The sequence below is a fragment of the Dreissena polymorpha genome, chromosome 1 (assembly GCF_020536995.1).
Source record: "Dreissena polymorpha isolate Duluth1 chromosome 1, UMN_Dpol_1.0, whole genome shotgun sequence".
Lineage (NCBI taxonomy): Eukaryota > Metazoa > Mollusca > Bivalvia > Myida > Dreissenidae > Dreissena > Dreissena polymorpha.
Genome location: NC_068355.1, coordinates 118,430,067 through 118,445,238, shown reverse-complemented (window position 1 = coordinate 118,445,238; position 15,172 = coordinate 118,430,067). Strand labels below are relative to the sequence as shown.

Below are 15,172 nucleotides of genomic sequence, written 5' to 3'. Positions count from 1 at the left end.
TGAGTGAAACTTTTACTTATTAATGACGCTCTTAAAGGGGCCTTTTCACAGGTTTTGGCATGTATTGAAGTTTTTTATTAAATGCTTTATATTAGGGATGGCAAAATTATTCGAATAATCGAATATTCGATTGAATGATCAGCATTCGAATAATAAAAATGATATTCGCATATTCGCATTTTTTTTCAAACATAATTTCACCAATATTTAAAGACCTGCGAACCGCTTACTAAAAAGCAACCGAAATCACTTGGGAGTAACATGTTTGACGTGACGTTCTTCGTGTCAAACTGATAACGCGGCCCGTATCAGTGTTTATTGCGCTATGCAATATACACGTTCTAAGAAAGGCCCCGACTGTTGTTTGCCAATGGGGTGCCAATTAACGGTTTCAATTGACTGGCGAATAATTATAAAGTTTTGTGATCACAGTATGTACAGGCATTAAAATGTGTGAATTACTCAAATCGAGCAATGCAATATACTTACTATAAGAAAGGGCCCGAACTGTTGTTTGTCAATTGGGTACCAATTAAGGGCTTCAATTTACTTGCGAATAATAATTTAGTTTTTGTGATCACAGTTTGAACAGACATTTAAATATATGAATTACTCAAAAGTAACAGATGATATAAATTAAACAATCATCAAAGAATCATAATTCAAATCTGAAAATGCCACCAGCCCTTTCTGCAGTATGGAATACTTTACACGGTCTGTGGATAAGAAGACCGCAACAAGTAATGTGTGTAAACTTAGTTTTACATATGCGCGGTCTGCTACAAATCTGTGGAATCATTAAAAAAATAAAATTCTATGACACGATTTGTTACATTCTAGTTGTGCCCGATCACAGTATCGGTCATAGTATTAGTCGACAGCGATAGCAACGTTAATTAACAGCCTCGTATTTAGCAAACGGATATAACTTGCAAACCAATGGAAATTAACACATAACAAGGTAAAATCAATCCAGCCGTTTTATGCGAATATTCGAATATTCGATTGAATGAATTTGCGAACATTCGAATACCGATATTGGTATTCGATGCCATCCCTACTTTATATTGATAAATGTAAACATTGGACCTAAAAATCTCCAGTAAAAAAAAAACACGAATACAATTAAAAAAAAAAAGAAAACAAAGGAACCATCAACTGGGCTCAATCCCCTGACCCCTGGAGTCCTGGAGCAAAAGTCTTCCGCTTTGACCACTCGGCCATCCGTTCTCATGCTATGGGGACATGCATTTTTTATTTTATATAAGCAATCCTCGTAGTTTTACAAAAATAACTTCAACAACAGAACTTGCCAAATTATTCAATTGTTTCGCGTTGCAACGCTTAATAATTTTCAGGTTTTCAAATCGTCAAATGATGCATATAATGGATAATTTAGAGCATGATTAATGTACAGTATCACTGTTTCCTCACAAATATCATAACTGTAAAGAAAATTTACGAACCTGAAACTATTTTTTTTTCAATTTGCCAAAACGTGAAAAGGCCCCTTTAAATGGAACACTCAGGGTTACGGCAGGTCCGTTGTTGGATGACACATGTTACTATATTGAAGCAACAACTACTATATTCTAAGTTGTTAAATTATTTGGAACATGAACGTTTGCTTGTAATAGGTGTATCCTTCGGAATAGCTTCACTATAAATAGTTTCGATGCAAAAAGTATTTCATATTTTCAAGTGAGTTATGTGCACATTGCTTTCTCATCTGGGCCCAAGAATACAAAAGTTCTTTACATACTTGTAACAATCATTTAATTTTGATAATAAACGTAGTTACCATTAAATACATCATACCAATATAACGGTTCAATGAAGTTGTGCAACCTTTGTAATCATGGGTCCAATCATTCTACGTGTTTTACGCGGAGCATTGCTTCATTTTCATGCTATCAACATTGCCATAACCTCATCTTTGCTATATTTCATAAAGGGAACGGAGCGAACAGTAGCGCTGGTGAGTACACGTTATCATTGCAGCCATCTTACTGTCCTCTTTTACTATCAATAATTGTTTGTATCTATTTTTTCCTCTCTCTATATTTTGTTGGTTATTAACTATAAACCCGTATTTTCCGAAAATCCTTATGTCTATGTATACTGACCATCTAAGTTGCGATTTTATATATTACATGCACGTTCGTGTATTAGTAACCTGGATAATTATGAGTGAAATTCACGTCCTACTTTTGAATTAACGTTCTCATTGTTTCATCTAATTGTGGATGTTTCATTACCGACTTGTAGAAGTAAATCTGTATATCTAACAGGACGTGTATAAATGTGTATCGATGTCCAGTTTTGTCGCAAGCGTAAGGTTATTCCGATTATTAATTATTATGCTCTTAAGTAACTATAATAATAAGTTAAAAGTATTTATGTAATAGTCTTGTTCTGTATTGTTATGTTATATTAACGGCATTATTGATATGAACTTTTAAAAGCAAAACGATGCATTCCCAGAAAAGAACATCAATTGTGCATGGTATAGATGTATTTTATTAAATGAGTATATAGTCAGTAGATTTTAACAAGCTCAAACTGCTTCACAAAGAATAAACGAGAAACATTATGATCTCATAGCTACATGCAACAGAACTTACGGAGCGATCCAGATGTGCCTATTTATCATTGCCGCCACTTTGACAGCAATTTGTCTGCTAATGAGCCCTCTAACATAGCTCCGAGTATTTTTCTATGTCAATGTAATTACTTCGTTCACCTGCAACCTCGGGTTACCGCATGCAGCCTATCAATTCCTACTAATTGTTTAATGTAGACAAGTTGCGATCCTTACACGTATCGAGCGATTACCCTAGACTCAGTACAGATATAGTGTTTGCAGACGCTGCCAGCTACCGGATGATTATATGACGTGCAGCTTTGTTAAAGTAACATTAATACTCACAATCAACAAATATTTCGCAAAATATTTCGTAAAATAAAAGTTTACCCATAAAAAAATCAGTGTTCCTTATAGCAATAGCCAAAATTTCAACGCTAAATGTGGAATGGAAACGTAGATTTAACGAGATACAAAATGCTCGTTTTTATTTTTGTGTGGCACAATACATTCCATTTAAATTTTCTGTAACGATATCTATTCATACGACACACGAACACTAAAATGGTTCATGAACAAAAAAGAAACAAGAGCATTGGTATATTGTTAAATCTACGTTACCAGACCACATCTAGCGTTGAAATTAAGGCTGTTGCCAAAAGGAACATATATTTGTTATGTGTTAACTTTAATTTTCGAAATATTTTACGAAATATTAGTTGATTTTCAGTGTTTATGGGCTTTTAATAGAAACCACGAACCACTAAGAGCTGGCTATTTTATGCATAAGAGAAGCTCGATATAACAGTCACACTGGTCGAGTTTATGTGTGTGCGTGTGTGCGTCCCAGCTTGTCCAAGATGGTAATCAAAGATAACATTTGCCTATAAAACAATTTGTCCGGACAGTAATTTCGTCAATAACCATGCAATTTAATAATAAATTGGCCCCAATAACCATCCTGAGGAGACGTCATGTCGCTCGTACCACCTGTCTCCCTTCCTCAAAGGTCAAGATCGCACTTTTAAAAGTCGAAAAATCAAATTTGGTCACAAACTATTTTTTGGATTGTGACTTTGCCATTCATCATGCAATTTCAATGTAACTTACTAGAAATGACCACCATGAGGAGTCGGCATGTCGCGTGTATTATCCGCCTCAATTCCTCAAAGGTCAATGTCATAACTAGAGGTCAAACATAAAATATGGTCATTAAACAGGTAGTTCGAATTGCTACTTAGTCATTTATCATGAAAATTTGAAAAACAGCTGCAAAAAATTACCGCGATAAGGAAACGGAGTGTCGCGTATCTAATCCGTCTTTCTACTTCAAAGGTAAAGGTCAAACATAGAGGTTTAATTTGGATATTAAACCGGTTGTCTTGGCTATAACTTCGCTATTCGTCATGCAATTTGAAAACATTTTTGCCACAAATGTTAACTTTGTTAAGACAGTGTTTCGTGTTTAACAACCGTCTCCTTACCTCAAAGATCAAGGTCATACATAAAGGTCAAATGTTAAAGTGCGATATAAAACAGTCAAGCATTGTTCAAACTGTAATTCTATCATTTATCATTCAATTATAAATAATGCTCACACATTTTTAAATCTGTGGAGAAGCTGTGTCACACATTGGCAAAGGCCATGGTCACACTTAACGACAAATGTCTCACGTAGCCCTAGTTCAGCTCGACTTATTGAAGACACTTTTCACAATGCGTAAGACGTACATCCGACATGCATCTGATGTACATTACCCGCATATGAACATGATACACGTTTTCGTATAGACATAATTCAATCTTTCCTTTTAATGGCTTTAACTTGCTAAGGTGATGATGGTTAACCACCCGTGCAAAACAATCTTTATAATGCATCAATCGGAGAAAGCTCACCAAAATAAATGTTAGCGACGCGGTCAACAAACAGTATTATACAAATATTTCACGTGCATGTGTAGTAGTCATGGCATTATAATACAAAAGAATAGCAGAACACCATGGATTGTACAAGTATTTCTAGCGAAAACAAATTTCATTGTTTCCAGTCCTTAGCTAGATAGCTTTGCTTTTTTTATTATTATTACGTTTGATAATAAAACAAATATAAAACGTAGATAATTGGTATTAAGTCGACTTGTCGTTTGCTAAACCAAGTACCAATTGACATGTGTTTTTGCTATTGCAGCTGCAAATGTGTGTCACGCTTGCAAGCAGCCCATGACGTTTGAGAGTCTTCTGGACAGCTACTGCTGGGCCAGCTTCGGTAAGTATGATAGGGAGCACACAAATATCACTAGCGTTACTCAATCATAGTGTTTGAACGAAGGTCCTGGTGACCACCATACACATGTTAATTTGCTACCCCTGCATAGCGTCTGAACGTAGTTTGTGGTCGCAAAGGCATAAGGAGCACACACATCTTGTATGTTACCCACGTATATCACGTGAGCGTAATATATATAATATGTATATATATATATATATATATATATATATATATATATATATATATATATATATATATATATATATATATTATTATATATATATATATATATTATATCAGATTTTTGTTTGTCAAAATGATGAAAAATGTTGTTTTATGACATACTGATAGTGTTAAAGTTACTTGGCTACACGCCCAACACATGTGCTCTTAAGTAGGCGATCTCGAAACAAAGAAATGCATTTTCAACAACACATGACGTAAGTCTCATTTGTAAGGAGCCAACAGCCTATAACTTGGTCGTAAAATAAAAATGAAATTTGCGCATCACGAAAGTGTCTTACTGAACATGTTTAACTTGTTACTAGCCAAATAAGTAGGGTAGGTCTATTTAGATACTATCCAACGGAATATCTTTATCTCGTTTGAAGCAAAATATGTCTATCTCGTTAGAAGTCCACTGATTATGGTTAATTCATTAGTAGCGCTCGATTGGTCATTGTCGGCTCGGGTACTACTGACATGTACCCCGGGTACTCTTAAGTATACTTACATGTACCCCGGGTACGGTAAATATACTTAATCTTAACCGGTCGATTTTAGACTGTACCCGAGTTGTATTCCCGCCTAAAATCCGATGTCGTAAAACGCTCTACCGATTATCTTTAACACAATTCTCTTTTAAAAAAACTGCATCAACATGCTTTTTGAGTTTGAGTTTCGATAATATAGAGGCCATTTTACAGAAAATTGGCATAAATGTGAATATAATTAATTTAAACAAAATAGCCGACAACGACTGATTAAGCATTAAATTTCCCGGGTACGTTTTAGTATATTTACCGTACCCGGGGAACATGTAAGTATACTTAAGAGTACCCGGGGTACATGTAAGTAGTACCCGAGCCGACAATGACCAATCAAGCATTAGTAGACCGTGCGTTATGGCTATCTCGTTAGTTGCCAACAGAATATGTCTATCTTGTTTATAGGGCATGGATTATCGCGATTTTTTAAATAACGCACGTAGTCTGACTATCTCTTAAGTAAGCCTATGTATATTTATTCCCCTACGAAAATCATGCAATATGCTTTTCTCGTAAGTTGCCAACGGAATATGACAGTCTGTTTTAAAGCATACAGCATATGTTATTATGCAACCTATGATGTATGTCTGTCGTGTGCTTAACCCATTTATGCCTAGCGTCTAGAAAAAACGGCCTTGGCAAACAGCGTAGAACCAGATGAGACGCCGCAAGATGCGGCGTCTCATCAGGGTCTGCGCTGTTTGCTTAAAGGAATTTCCGGAAGAAATATTCTTAATTTGAAATAATATACTTAACATCCCTAATTTTGGAAATAAATTGATCCAATTTAAAAGGATGGGAAAGTCCACTAGGCATAAATGGGTTAAGGGCGCTCGCTAACAAACGCCATGTAAATAAGTCGTACAGTACGCGTTATAAATGAATGCCGCATTTGATTAAATTTTATCAAGACTAGAAGCCAGGTCGTTTTTAAGTGCGTTATTGGTATCACTGGGTGCAGATGTAATCGATTTTCTTTTATGTTTGTTTGATCAATGCACTCATGCTTTTTTTTTACTTTTTTAATTTCGATATAACTTTATTAAGAGTCATTCATTCTCAAATGGCTTCTATAATAAGACTCGAATGAATAAACTATTTAATTGGTTGGGTTCTCTGCAGATTTATGAAACTCATAAATGCATTTGTATAAAATGTATGGTTCATATTTAAATGTTAATTTCGTCTGAAATTATAATATATATGATTATGATATTACGTTGTGCATGTGTAACAAAGTCGGTTGAAAAAACGTGTCGCCCGGCTTTGAATGCGATTTAATGATGTATCAGCAATCATACAGTATGCTGGCAAACTTGTAAAGGCACATAATGTAAAAGGGTAGGTAATACCACATGATGTCTGTATATAGTATAATTATGCGACTTTCTCAAGTTATATAAAAAACTGACGTGTATAACCATTTGACAGGATTTTTCCGAAACCCACATTACAAAAACGATTAATAATCAAACATCTAAAGCAATTAGTTATGTAATGAATACTGTAATAAACATGTAATGGTCATTATTGTGAATTACGAGTTACGAATAAAAAATATATGCGCATAACGGACAGAATTACCTGCAAGATCTGATTGCTCGAGACTGCCGTTCCGGTGCGTGCAAGCCAGACTTCGTTAGCATAATTTGGCACGTGCTCAGCGCGAAAGAAATATCGATGTTACGGAGGCGCCTGCTTTTTGCTAAGGAAATATTCGTGCGAAAATCATTACAGGTTCATAGGCAATAGTGAAAACAGTTGGATAATACATGCAGGCAATCGAACTGTCTGATAATATACCTAATACGTTAAGAAAATGTGGTTTGGTTTTGGTTTACATTAGGCTTGAAGCCCATTAGTACACATACATTTAACACACAATGTAGTCAACAGTGGTAAATAATATACAGGTATATACATATATATTTTTGCAATATAAATTTAAAATTACCAATACAAGGAATTTACAACTGTAAAGACATGCATATTGAAAATAAACAGCTATTTATAACATGTATATATATTAATAACATTGTTGACCGATGTACCATACACGTACAAGTATATCCAATCCTTCGAGCAGTAATACGCGCATTAATCTAATGTAACTCATTGCTGTATTAATGTCGCACCCGCTTGCAGAAAGCTCGATATAGCAGTCGCAATGGTCTTTAGTCTGAGCTTATTCTTTCTGTTTATTTGTCATTCATCGTACTTTTTAAAAAGTTATCACAAATTACCACCATTAGAAGAAGGCGCGTCACTCATAACACACGTCTGATTTACTCAAAGGTTAGGGTTACATTAGGAAGTAAAAAGTACAAATTATAAATATAAACCAGCATGTCCGGATGATAATTTTATCATGTTTTGTTTTAATAACTTACCACAAATTACCATGGTACGGAATGGACATGTCGCATGTAACACCTATCTCTATTCCTTTAAATTGATGATCACTCTTAGAGGTCTCAAATGTCAAATTTTATCATAGAAAAGCTTATCCTGACGGTAATTTTGGAAACAACAGAGCGCATCTTCAAAATTCAGTAGAAACTGTTCTTTATAAGGACGCTGACTGTAAAAAAGTGGTTAGGTAACGAAAACGTCCTCGATAAGATGTCACTCAGAATAGGGCAGTTGTTTTCAACCTGTTTCCCCAGTGAACATAATCTTGAATTATATTTGCCAATGAAAAGTACATGGCTACAAATTGTGTCGCGTTCGGATAAAAAACTGGGCATAATGCATGTGCGTAAAGTGACGTCCCAGATTAGTATGTGCAGTTCGCACAGGCTAATCAGGGATGACACTTTCCGCCTAAGTTGGATTTTTGCAAAGAAGAGACTTCATTTAAACGAAAAATGTCATAAAAGCGGAAAGTGTCGTCAATGATAAGCCTGTGCGGACTGCACAGGCTAATCTGGGACGACACTTTACGCACATGCATTATGCCTAGTTTTCTCAGAACACGACTCAACTTAATATGCGCGTGTGCGTCGTTCAATCTTTAACACCTGTGGCATGCCCCGTTAACGAATACGATTACAGCAGGTACACATTTTACTCCAGATTGTGTGCACGGTAACCAATCAATATACGCTAAAATGAATTTATATGGTGATTTAATTTATTTATTTACAAACATATCAGGTTCAAAGTTATTTTAGTTCAAAAATTAAAAGCATGCGGAAAATGATAGGACACTTCTTTTTCCTTTCATTCGATATGTAATCAAACTCCAGGAAAATATTTTAGTAAGCTATCAAAATTCTATCTTGCAAAAAAAAATGCTTATAATATGGTATTAAACGACAGCGCATTTTGCATGAAACATAACTTGTTATGCACCCGGTAGGGTGGCATATAGCAGTTGAACTGTCCGTCAGTATGTCAGTATGTCAGTCCGAAAAAAAAATAGCGTTGGCCATAACTTTTGCAATATTGAAGATAGCAACTTGTTATTTGGCATGCATGTGTATCTCATGAAGCTGCACATTTTGAGTGGTGGAAGTTTAAGATCAAGGTCATCCTTCAAGGTCAAACGTAAAAAAAATAAATATTTCAAAGCGGCGTTCTCATGAAGCTGCACATTTTGGGTAGTGGAAGTTCAAAGTCAAGGTCATCCTTCAAGGTCAAAGGTAAAAATAATATGTAATAATTCTGACGAACACATCTCTTGTTTTGTTTATATTTTATTATAATTGTTGAACTCTTAGAACCACACAATGGTTGTTTCAGTAATTCGCGTGCGAATCAAGAAGGGTGTCGATAACGAGCTAGGCGACAAAAAACTGGTGACCGCGGGCAAGGTAACGTTCTACAAACCTAACAACGTGTCCAAGGAGGAGATGAAAAGCCTAGAGCTGAGCATCACAGACGGCGCCAGCTGCGAATGCAATGCGGTCTCAAACGCCGGCAAGAAGTCCCTGGTAATGGGCTCCAGACAGGGCAGCCGCTGGGTTGTCACCTACATCAGCGACTGGTCCAAGGATAAAGAGTTCTCGAAGGCCCTGCGCGCCATCCGCAAAGGGCACGACTGCAAGAAGCAGATAGAAAAGGAGATAGGCGGTCAAAATGAAGTCATGAACGGTGGGCTAAGCATCAGCAGCAAACCACCTTCCGGTACCGTCGGCTCGAACGTCGATGTCACGGTGAGCGGCGGCAAAGGTTCGTTTGAGATACCAGATATAAATGAGGATAAGAACAAAGAAGATAACACGAACAAGAAAGGGAAGGGGAAGGGAAACAAAAAGAAAAAGGGAAAAGGCAAAGACAAAGGCAACAATAAAGGAAAGGGAAAGGGAAGAAAGGGAAACAACAAAGACAAAACACAGAAGGAAGATGATCCAATGACCGATATTGGTATGTAACGTTTTGAACACTTCTTAAAACCGCTCTTTTAGTATTAATTTTTAAATATCATTTATGTGATATGCACTAGTGGAAAATGGTACAAACGATACCAAAATTCAAATACCGGTATGTGAATATGTTTTGTTTTTGTTTCAGTTGGATTCGGTTGTCTGCCGTGTAAGCAACCCCTGGTGTTTGAAAACCTTATAGAAAAATATTGCGCTTCTAAATTTGGTAAGGAGTCAGTTGTGTTATTATGTATAATATTGAGTATTCAATGGGTAATAATGCTATTGACATTTATGTGTTGATGATGACTTGATGACTTTATCTCGAAACAACTTCTTTACCAAGGAAAACTACAAGATTAAAAAAAAACATACTGCTCTTTTTTCCTAAATGTGTTATTTGGAAATATAAGTGGATATTAATTGCTGTCGGACATTTATAATTATAATGAAGCCTTGCATATTATTCCGTGTCAAATTATTCGAAGGACTGCAGACATATTTAGCATGCATGCTAGGCAATATTATAAACTCACATTTGTTGTAAAAAGCGCATTTTCTATAGATAAAACCTTTGTCCGGGCGTATTTAGTTCGTTTACAGAATGTAGGATCAACGGTGCTCACTGAGTTTACAAACAGGCTGGACAGAATGTAAACACACCGTTAAGAACTTTATTTTGCAAATATCTCAAGCTATTGAATAACATTTACAAAAATCTTAAGTCCATAAAAGACAGGTTTTTCTTACAGTTTGTGTCGTTATCTTAAGATTTAAGAATAAATAATTGAATACGTCTGAAATCGGTGCCAAAATTTCACACTGCGTGCAGCATAATCGTGTACATGATTGCGTTACACATCGAATTTTTGGACAATAACACAGTCTTGTTAAATAAAGTAATTCTGATGAACAAGTTTTTCACATTGCCATAAGCAGAATAAACTCGTCTTTTATAATTATGTCAAAATTCTGAAGAAAAATTGTTTAAAACATTTATTTGAAGAAAAGCACCACAAACCGGTGTGTTTACATTTATTAACGTTTAATTGTGAACCCCGAAAAGTCACGTGATCCTGCACCCTGTTTAATATTTGTTGTTTTCGTGCACTTGTATCATGATTTTTGCACATATTTCTCCCGTTTGCTGCAGTCTTAAAATTAACCGTAAGACGGTTAAAGATGGACGCAAACGGCGACAAGAGAATTCAACCTAATAAAGTGAACCCAGAAGAGTTTTTGAAGAAGGAGGGGCTGTCCCCGCGAGACATAAGGAATATACAACCCGTGATAGCGGGCGGGTCGGGCTGTGACTGTCTCCAAGCGAAGCCCAAAAATGTCCTGTTTATAATGGGGAAGAAAGAAGGCGGTCGCGATGTTGTGACGTTCGTTAGTGAGATGGTTAAAGATAGTGAATTTAAACGATTTACGAAGGCCATTCAGAGTGGTTACGATTGTTCCAACGTTGTGCAAACAAACTAATCAAACAATAAGTATTAGTGTAAAGAAAAAACGCTTCTTTGGTAATGTTTCCAAGTGTATATAATGGAAAAGGGATGTTCGGACCTACGGACGCATTGAGACGTGTGTAAGAAAGTGCCGTAGCTAAGAGACGGGGATGAAAGGCGGTCCATTCTGCATGGAAAGCTGATGAGTGCTAAGACGCTCTTGGTTTCATTCTTTATCGGATTAATACACACAGACACACCATTTTAATTGTTTTTTAGAGAAGTTTTTCGTTATTGATCTGAATTGTGTTATTTAATTTTTATATAATTATATTTCTTTTTTCGTGAGACATTTTATTTGTACATAATGGTCGAATAGAATACATTTTTAATATTTTAATATTCGAAATGCATTCAGCCGTTTAAGTTCGGTATTTAATTTCTGTATAGAAACACTGGGTATGTTATGTTTTGTTCACATTTGCAGAAGTCTGAAAATGAGCTGCAAATGTAACACTAAACTGCGCGACATTCTCTAAATTTACTTTAAGGCTCGCGGTAATAGTTATTATTTCTTGGTCTAGTTTACTATTTTATGGCTATGTAAACTGCACATTTCATGTTGAAATAAATCTATGTAGCGTTTGCGAGTAGGCTTTTATAGAATATAGCCGTCAATTAAATTGAGCATGAATATTGATTTTAATCTATTGCATGTCTTTCGTGTGGTAAAGCAATTATATTATAAACATTCGAATAAAGTGTTTTATGTTAAAGGTCTTAACATAGTTTCATTCGGAGATTAACAAATAAAGACTTTGATAACCAGTTGGAAAGTACATTTTAGATGCTAACTTGTTTTGGAAAGCATTAGCATTGTTAAATTTATTAATAAAACTCTTCGAGAACTATATGGCACAATAACACAAAATATAAGTTTTGAGTATTCTTATTCAATATTTTATTATAATTGTGGTTAAAATGATCAAGCTGATATGTACTCTATTTGACCTCTGCCTTACAATTTTTCTTTAATGCGATTTCAAGATGAAGCTTGTTTAACATTCATGTGCCGCCACCGAAATTTGGTTAGACTAGCTTGCATCACGTGCCGTACTGAACATCGCGTGCAGTCACGTGGCAATCAGTGCTCGCGTTCATTCGATAGACTCATTTCAAGGTCGAAAAATACTTAAAGATATCATTAACCAATTAAATGTGAAAGAAATAACTTAAACATAAAAAGTCAAACCTGTGCTCATAGAGACCCTCAGTAGCATACCTTGTCTTAAACAGGATTCCAAGCCGCACTGATTTAAACAATAAAGAACTCGGTTGCATACCTTGCCTTAAACAGGATTCCAAGCCGCACTGATTTAAACAACACAGAAGATAGTCATAAGATATGTAAGTAAGACTCGACACGAATTAACGATCACTGTGTTACAGCCAGTCTATTCAACGGCTTGCTCTCCAGTTGATGAAGGTGTACCGCCAACTGTCGAAATCTCTTGTAGTACTAACCTTCAATTATAACAGTGAATTTCTAGTACACAAAAATGTTTTCCTACAACATGCAAAAAGAAATATTAAAAATAATGTCAACGCAAATTCCCATACAGAGAAGTATGTCTTCAATCAAATGATGCTCATTTTTTTAGAGAGTGTAGCATTGCACACCAAAAATATTAAGTATATTGTAACCTATAAGGAAGTTCTTCAATTACACCCGTAATCACGAAGAAGATCCCGCGCGGATGCTCAAAGTGTAATCCTAAAAAGCAATGTGGAGTATTCCGAGTTAATTGAAGATCAATATATGCTATCAGTTGAGCCTTGTTCTGAGAAAACTGGGTTTAATGCACGTGCTTAAAGTGTCATCACAGATTAACCTGTGCAGTCCGCACAGGCTTATCAGGGACGACACTTTCCGTCTAAACTTGATTTTCGGTAAGGAGTTTCTTCAACCTAACAATACCATTAAAGAGGAAAGTGTCGTCCCTGATCAGCCTGTGCGGAATGCACATGCTAATCTGGGACGACACTTAACGCACATGCATAATGCCCAGTTTTCTCAGAACGCGACTCATTTATATAAATATGTATTTCCTCAAACGAAGAAATTACAACTTGTTCACATTTTTACGTTGTGAGATCGATTATTAATATGTTGGCTATTAATGATTTAATATATTAATGTTTTAATAATTGTCTAATTTCCTGTTCTTACTTTCCTAATGTAAGTCAGCCTTTCTAATGGCATCTTATTGTATATATAATGCTTCATGCAAACTTTAACACACGTTACGTGTCTGTATACGTCATTCGTGTTTTATAAAGAGATCTTTCTGCGGAAAGCATATTAATTTAATACACGCACGTCCGTTTAACATATTCTTATTTCAGCAAATATCGGTAGGTACACGTTAATATCCATCGCACGTATTCTCTTAAATATTATGAGTGATTATTTTTATTAAGACGAATTATATATATGTAAGACATTTATTATATAATACAACATGCGGATGTTGTTAATGTTGCGACTGTTACATACTTACTATTTACCGATAAAATTTATACTGATATATAAGCCTTGTGCTGATAGTGTGCTGATCGGAGTAACAACGAAATCTGTTCAAAAAGGTGCAATACTATTATGTATTTGGCGTCTTGAACATGTTGTTAACATGTTACTGTATATGACTGTTTTATGTTTCCCACCGTATGCACATCTTCCGAACTCAATAAACAATTGTTGTTACTCCACAACACTTCGATTGTATTGCTCCTGCAAATTGGTTTTAACAGTTCCACATCTGGGACAGACACTTCGTTCAAACAATTGCAAAAACACACTCGCTGCATGGTTTGTGGCGGCAGGGAAATATGTGGCTGATTTCCCTTAAGATGCGATAAAGAACATACAAACCGGCAAACGATTCAGCTACAGAATTCCATGATATACTTAACAGTATGCAACTTGGGAACACTGCAGTGTAACTATTAAGAATAAGTGTACAGCAGTCTGTTTGAAAGTTATTTATCATCTTATGTACCGGGGAATACCATTTCACCTATTGGAAACTTAAAGAAGAAATCTAAATGCAAACAAATAACAACTTATATGTACCTAAACTGAATGCAAAGAACCCTCAGTTACCTTAACTTAATGCACGATTTAACAACTATCGTATACTACAACTGAAAACAACATTGAAAAACTCGCACGCGCATTAAATAAGGGATTGAACAGAATGTTAAATGGAACAAATAAGAACTTAACAAAATATATAATACAAATTAATGCTATTTAATTTTCAAAATATGTTCCGATCATGTTAAAACGTTTATACGAAAATATATTCATATTTATCAAAAGAGATAATATGTATATTGTGTCTTACTCTACTGATACGAAAATGCAAATCATTAACATTAACATAGTCATTATATTTTGCACATGTTGAGTTTCGTTCACCATTCATCATCCGCATCATGTGTATTTGCTTCTTATGGTGTCATACGGTGGGGTAGGGGGGGGGGGGGGGCATATGCAATATTTTACCCAGCGCTCTCTATGACCTGCGGACGCGAAAATCATTATGTTTTAGGGCGATAGCTATTACGTGCGCACAGCGATAGCTTTAACGTTCAATTGATCAATGAATCTTGACCGATACAACTTTTCCGACTGACAGACTGTTTGGCTTCATGCGTATGAGCACATACGTATG

The 15,172-nt window shown here is 35.6% G+C and overlaps 2 protein-coding genes across 9 annotated transcripts in view; one reads left to right on the top strand and one right to left on the bottom strand.

Annotated features, from left to right (window-relative positions):
* LOC127846532 (secreted frizzled-related protein 1-like) overlaps nt 1-12,211 on the top strand; it is a 42,520-nt gene extending 30,309 nt beyond the window's left edge. For 5 of the 7 annotated variants that reach the window (XM_052377908.1, XM_052377901.1, XM_052377897.1 and 2 more), the window contains 5 exons: nt 1,955-1,978; nt 4,773-4,850; nt 9,365-9,988; nt 10,136-10,213; nt 11,141-12,211. In XM_052377908.1, the coding sequence (XP_052233868.1) occupies nt 1,955-1,978; nt 4,773-4,850; nt 9,365-9,988; nt 10,136-10,213; nt 11,141-11,469 (1,133 nt within the window). In that variant the 3' untranslated portion in view covers nt 11,470-12,211. The remainder of the gene's footprint in view (nt 1-1,954; nt 1,979-4,772; nt 4,851-9,364; nt 9,989-10,135; nt 10,214-11,140) is intronic. The other 2 variants (XM_052377927.1, XM_052377937.1) reach the window with 1 other exon arrangement.
* The window catches only part of LOC127846669 (uncharacterized), a 337,381-nt gene that overhangs the window by 177,516 nt on the left and 144,693 nt on the right, over nt 1-15,172 (bottom strand). The gene's annotated exons all lie outside the window — the stretch shown is intronic.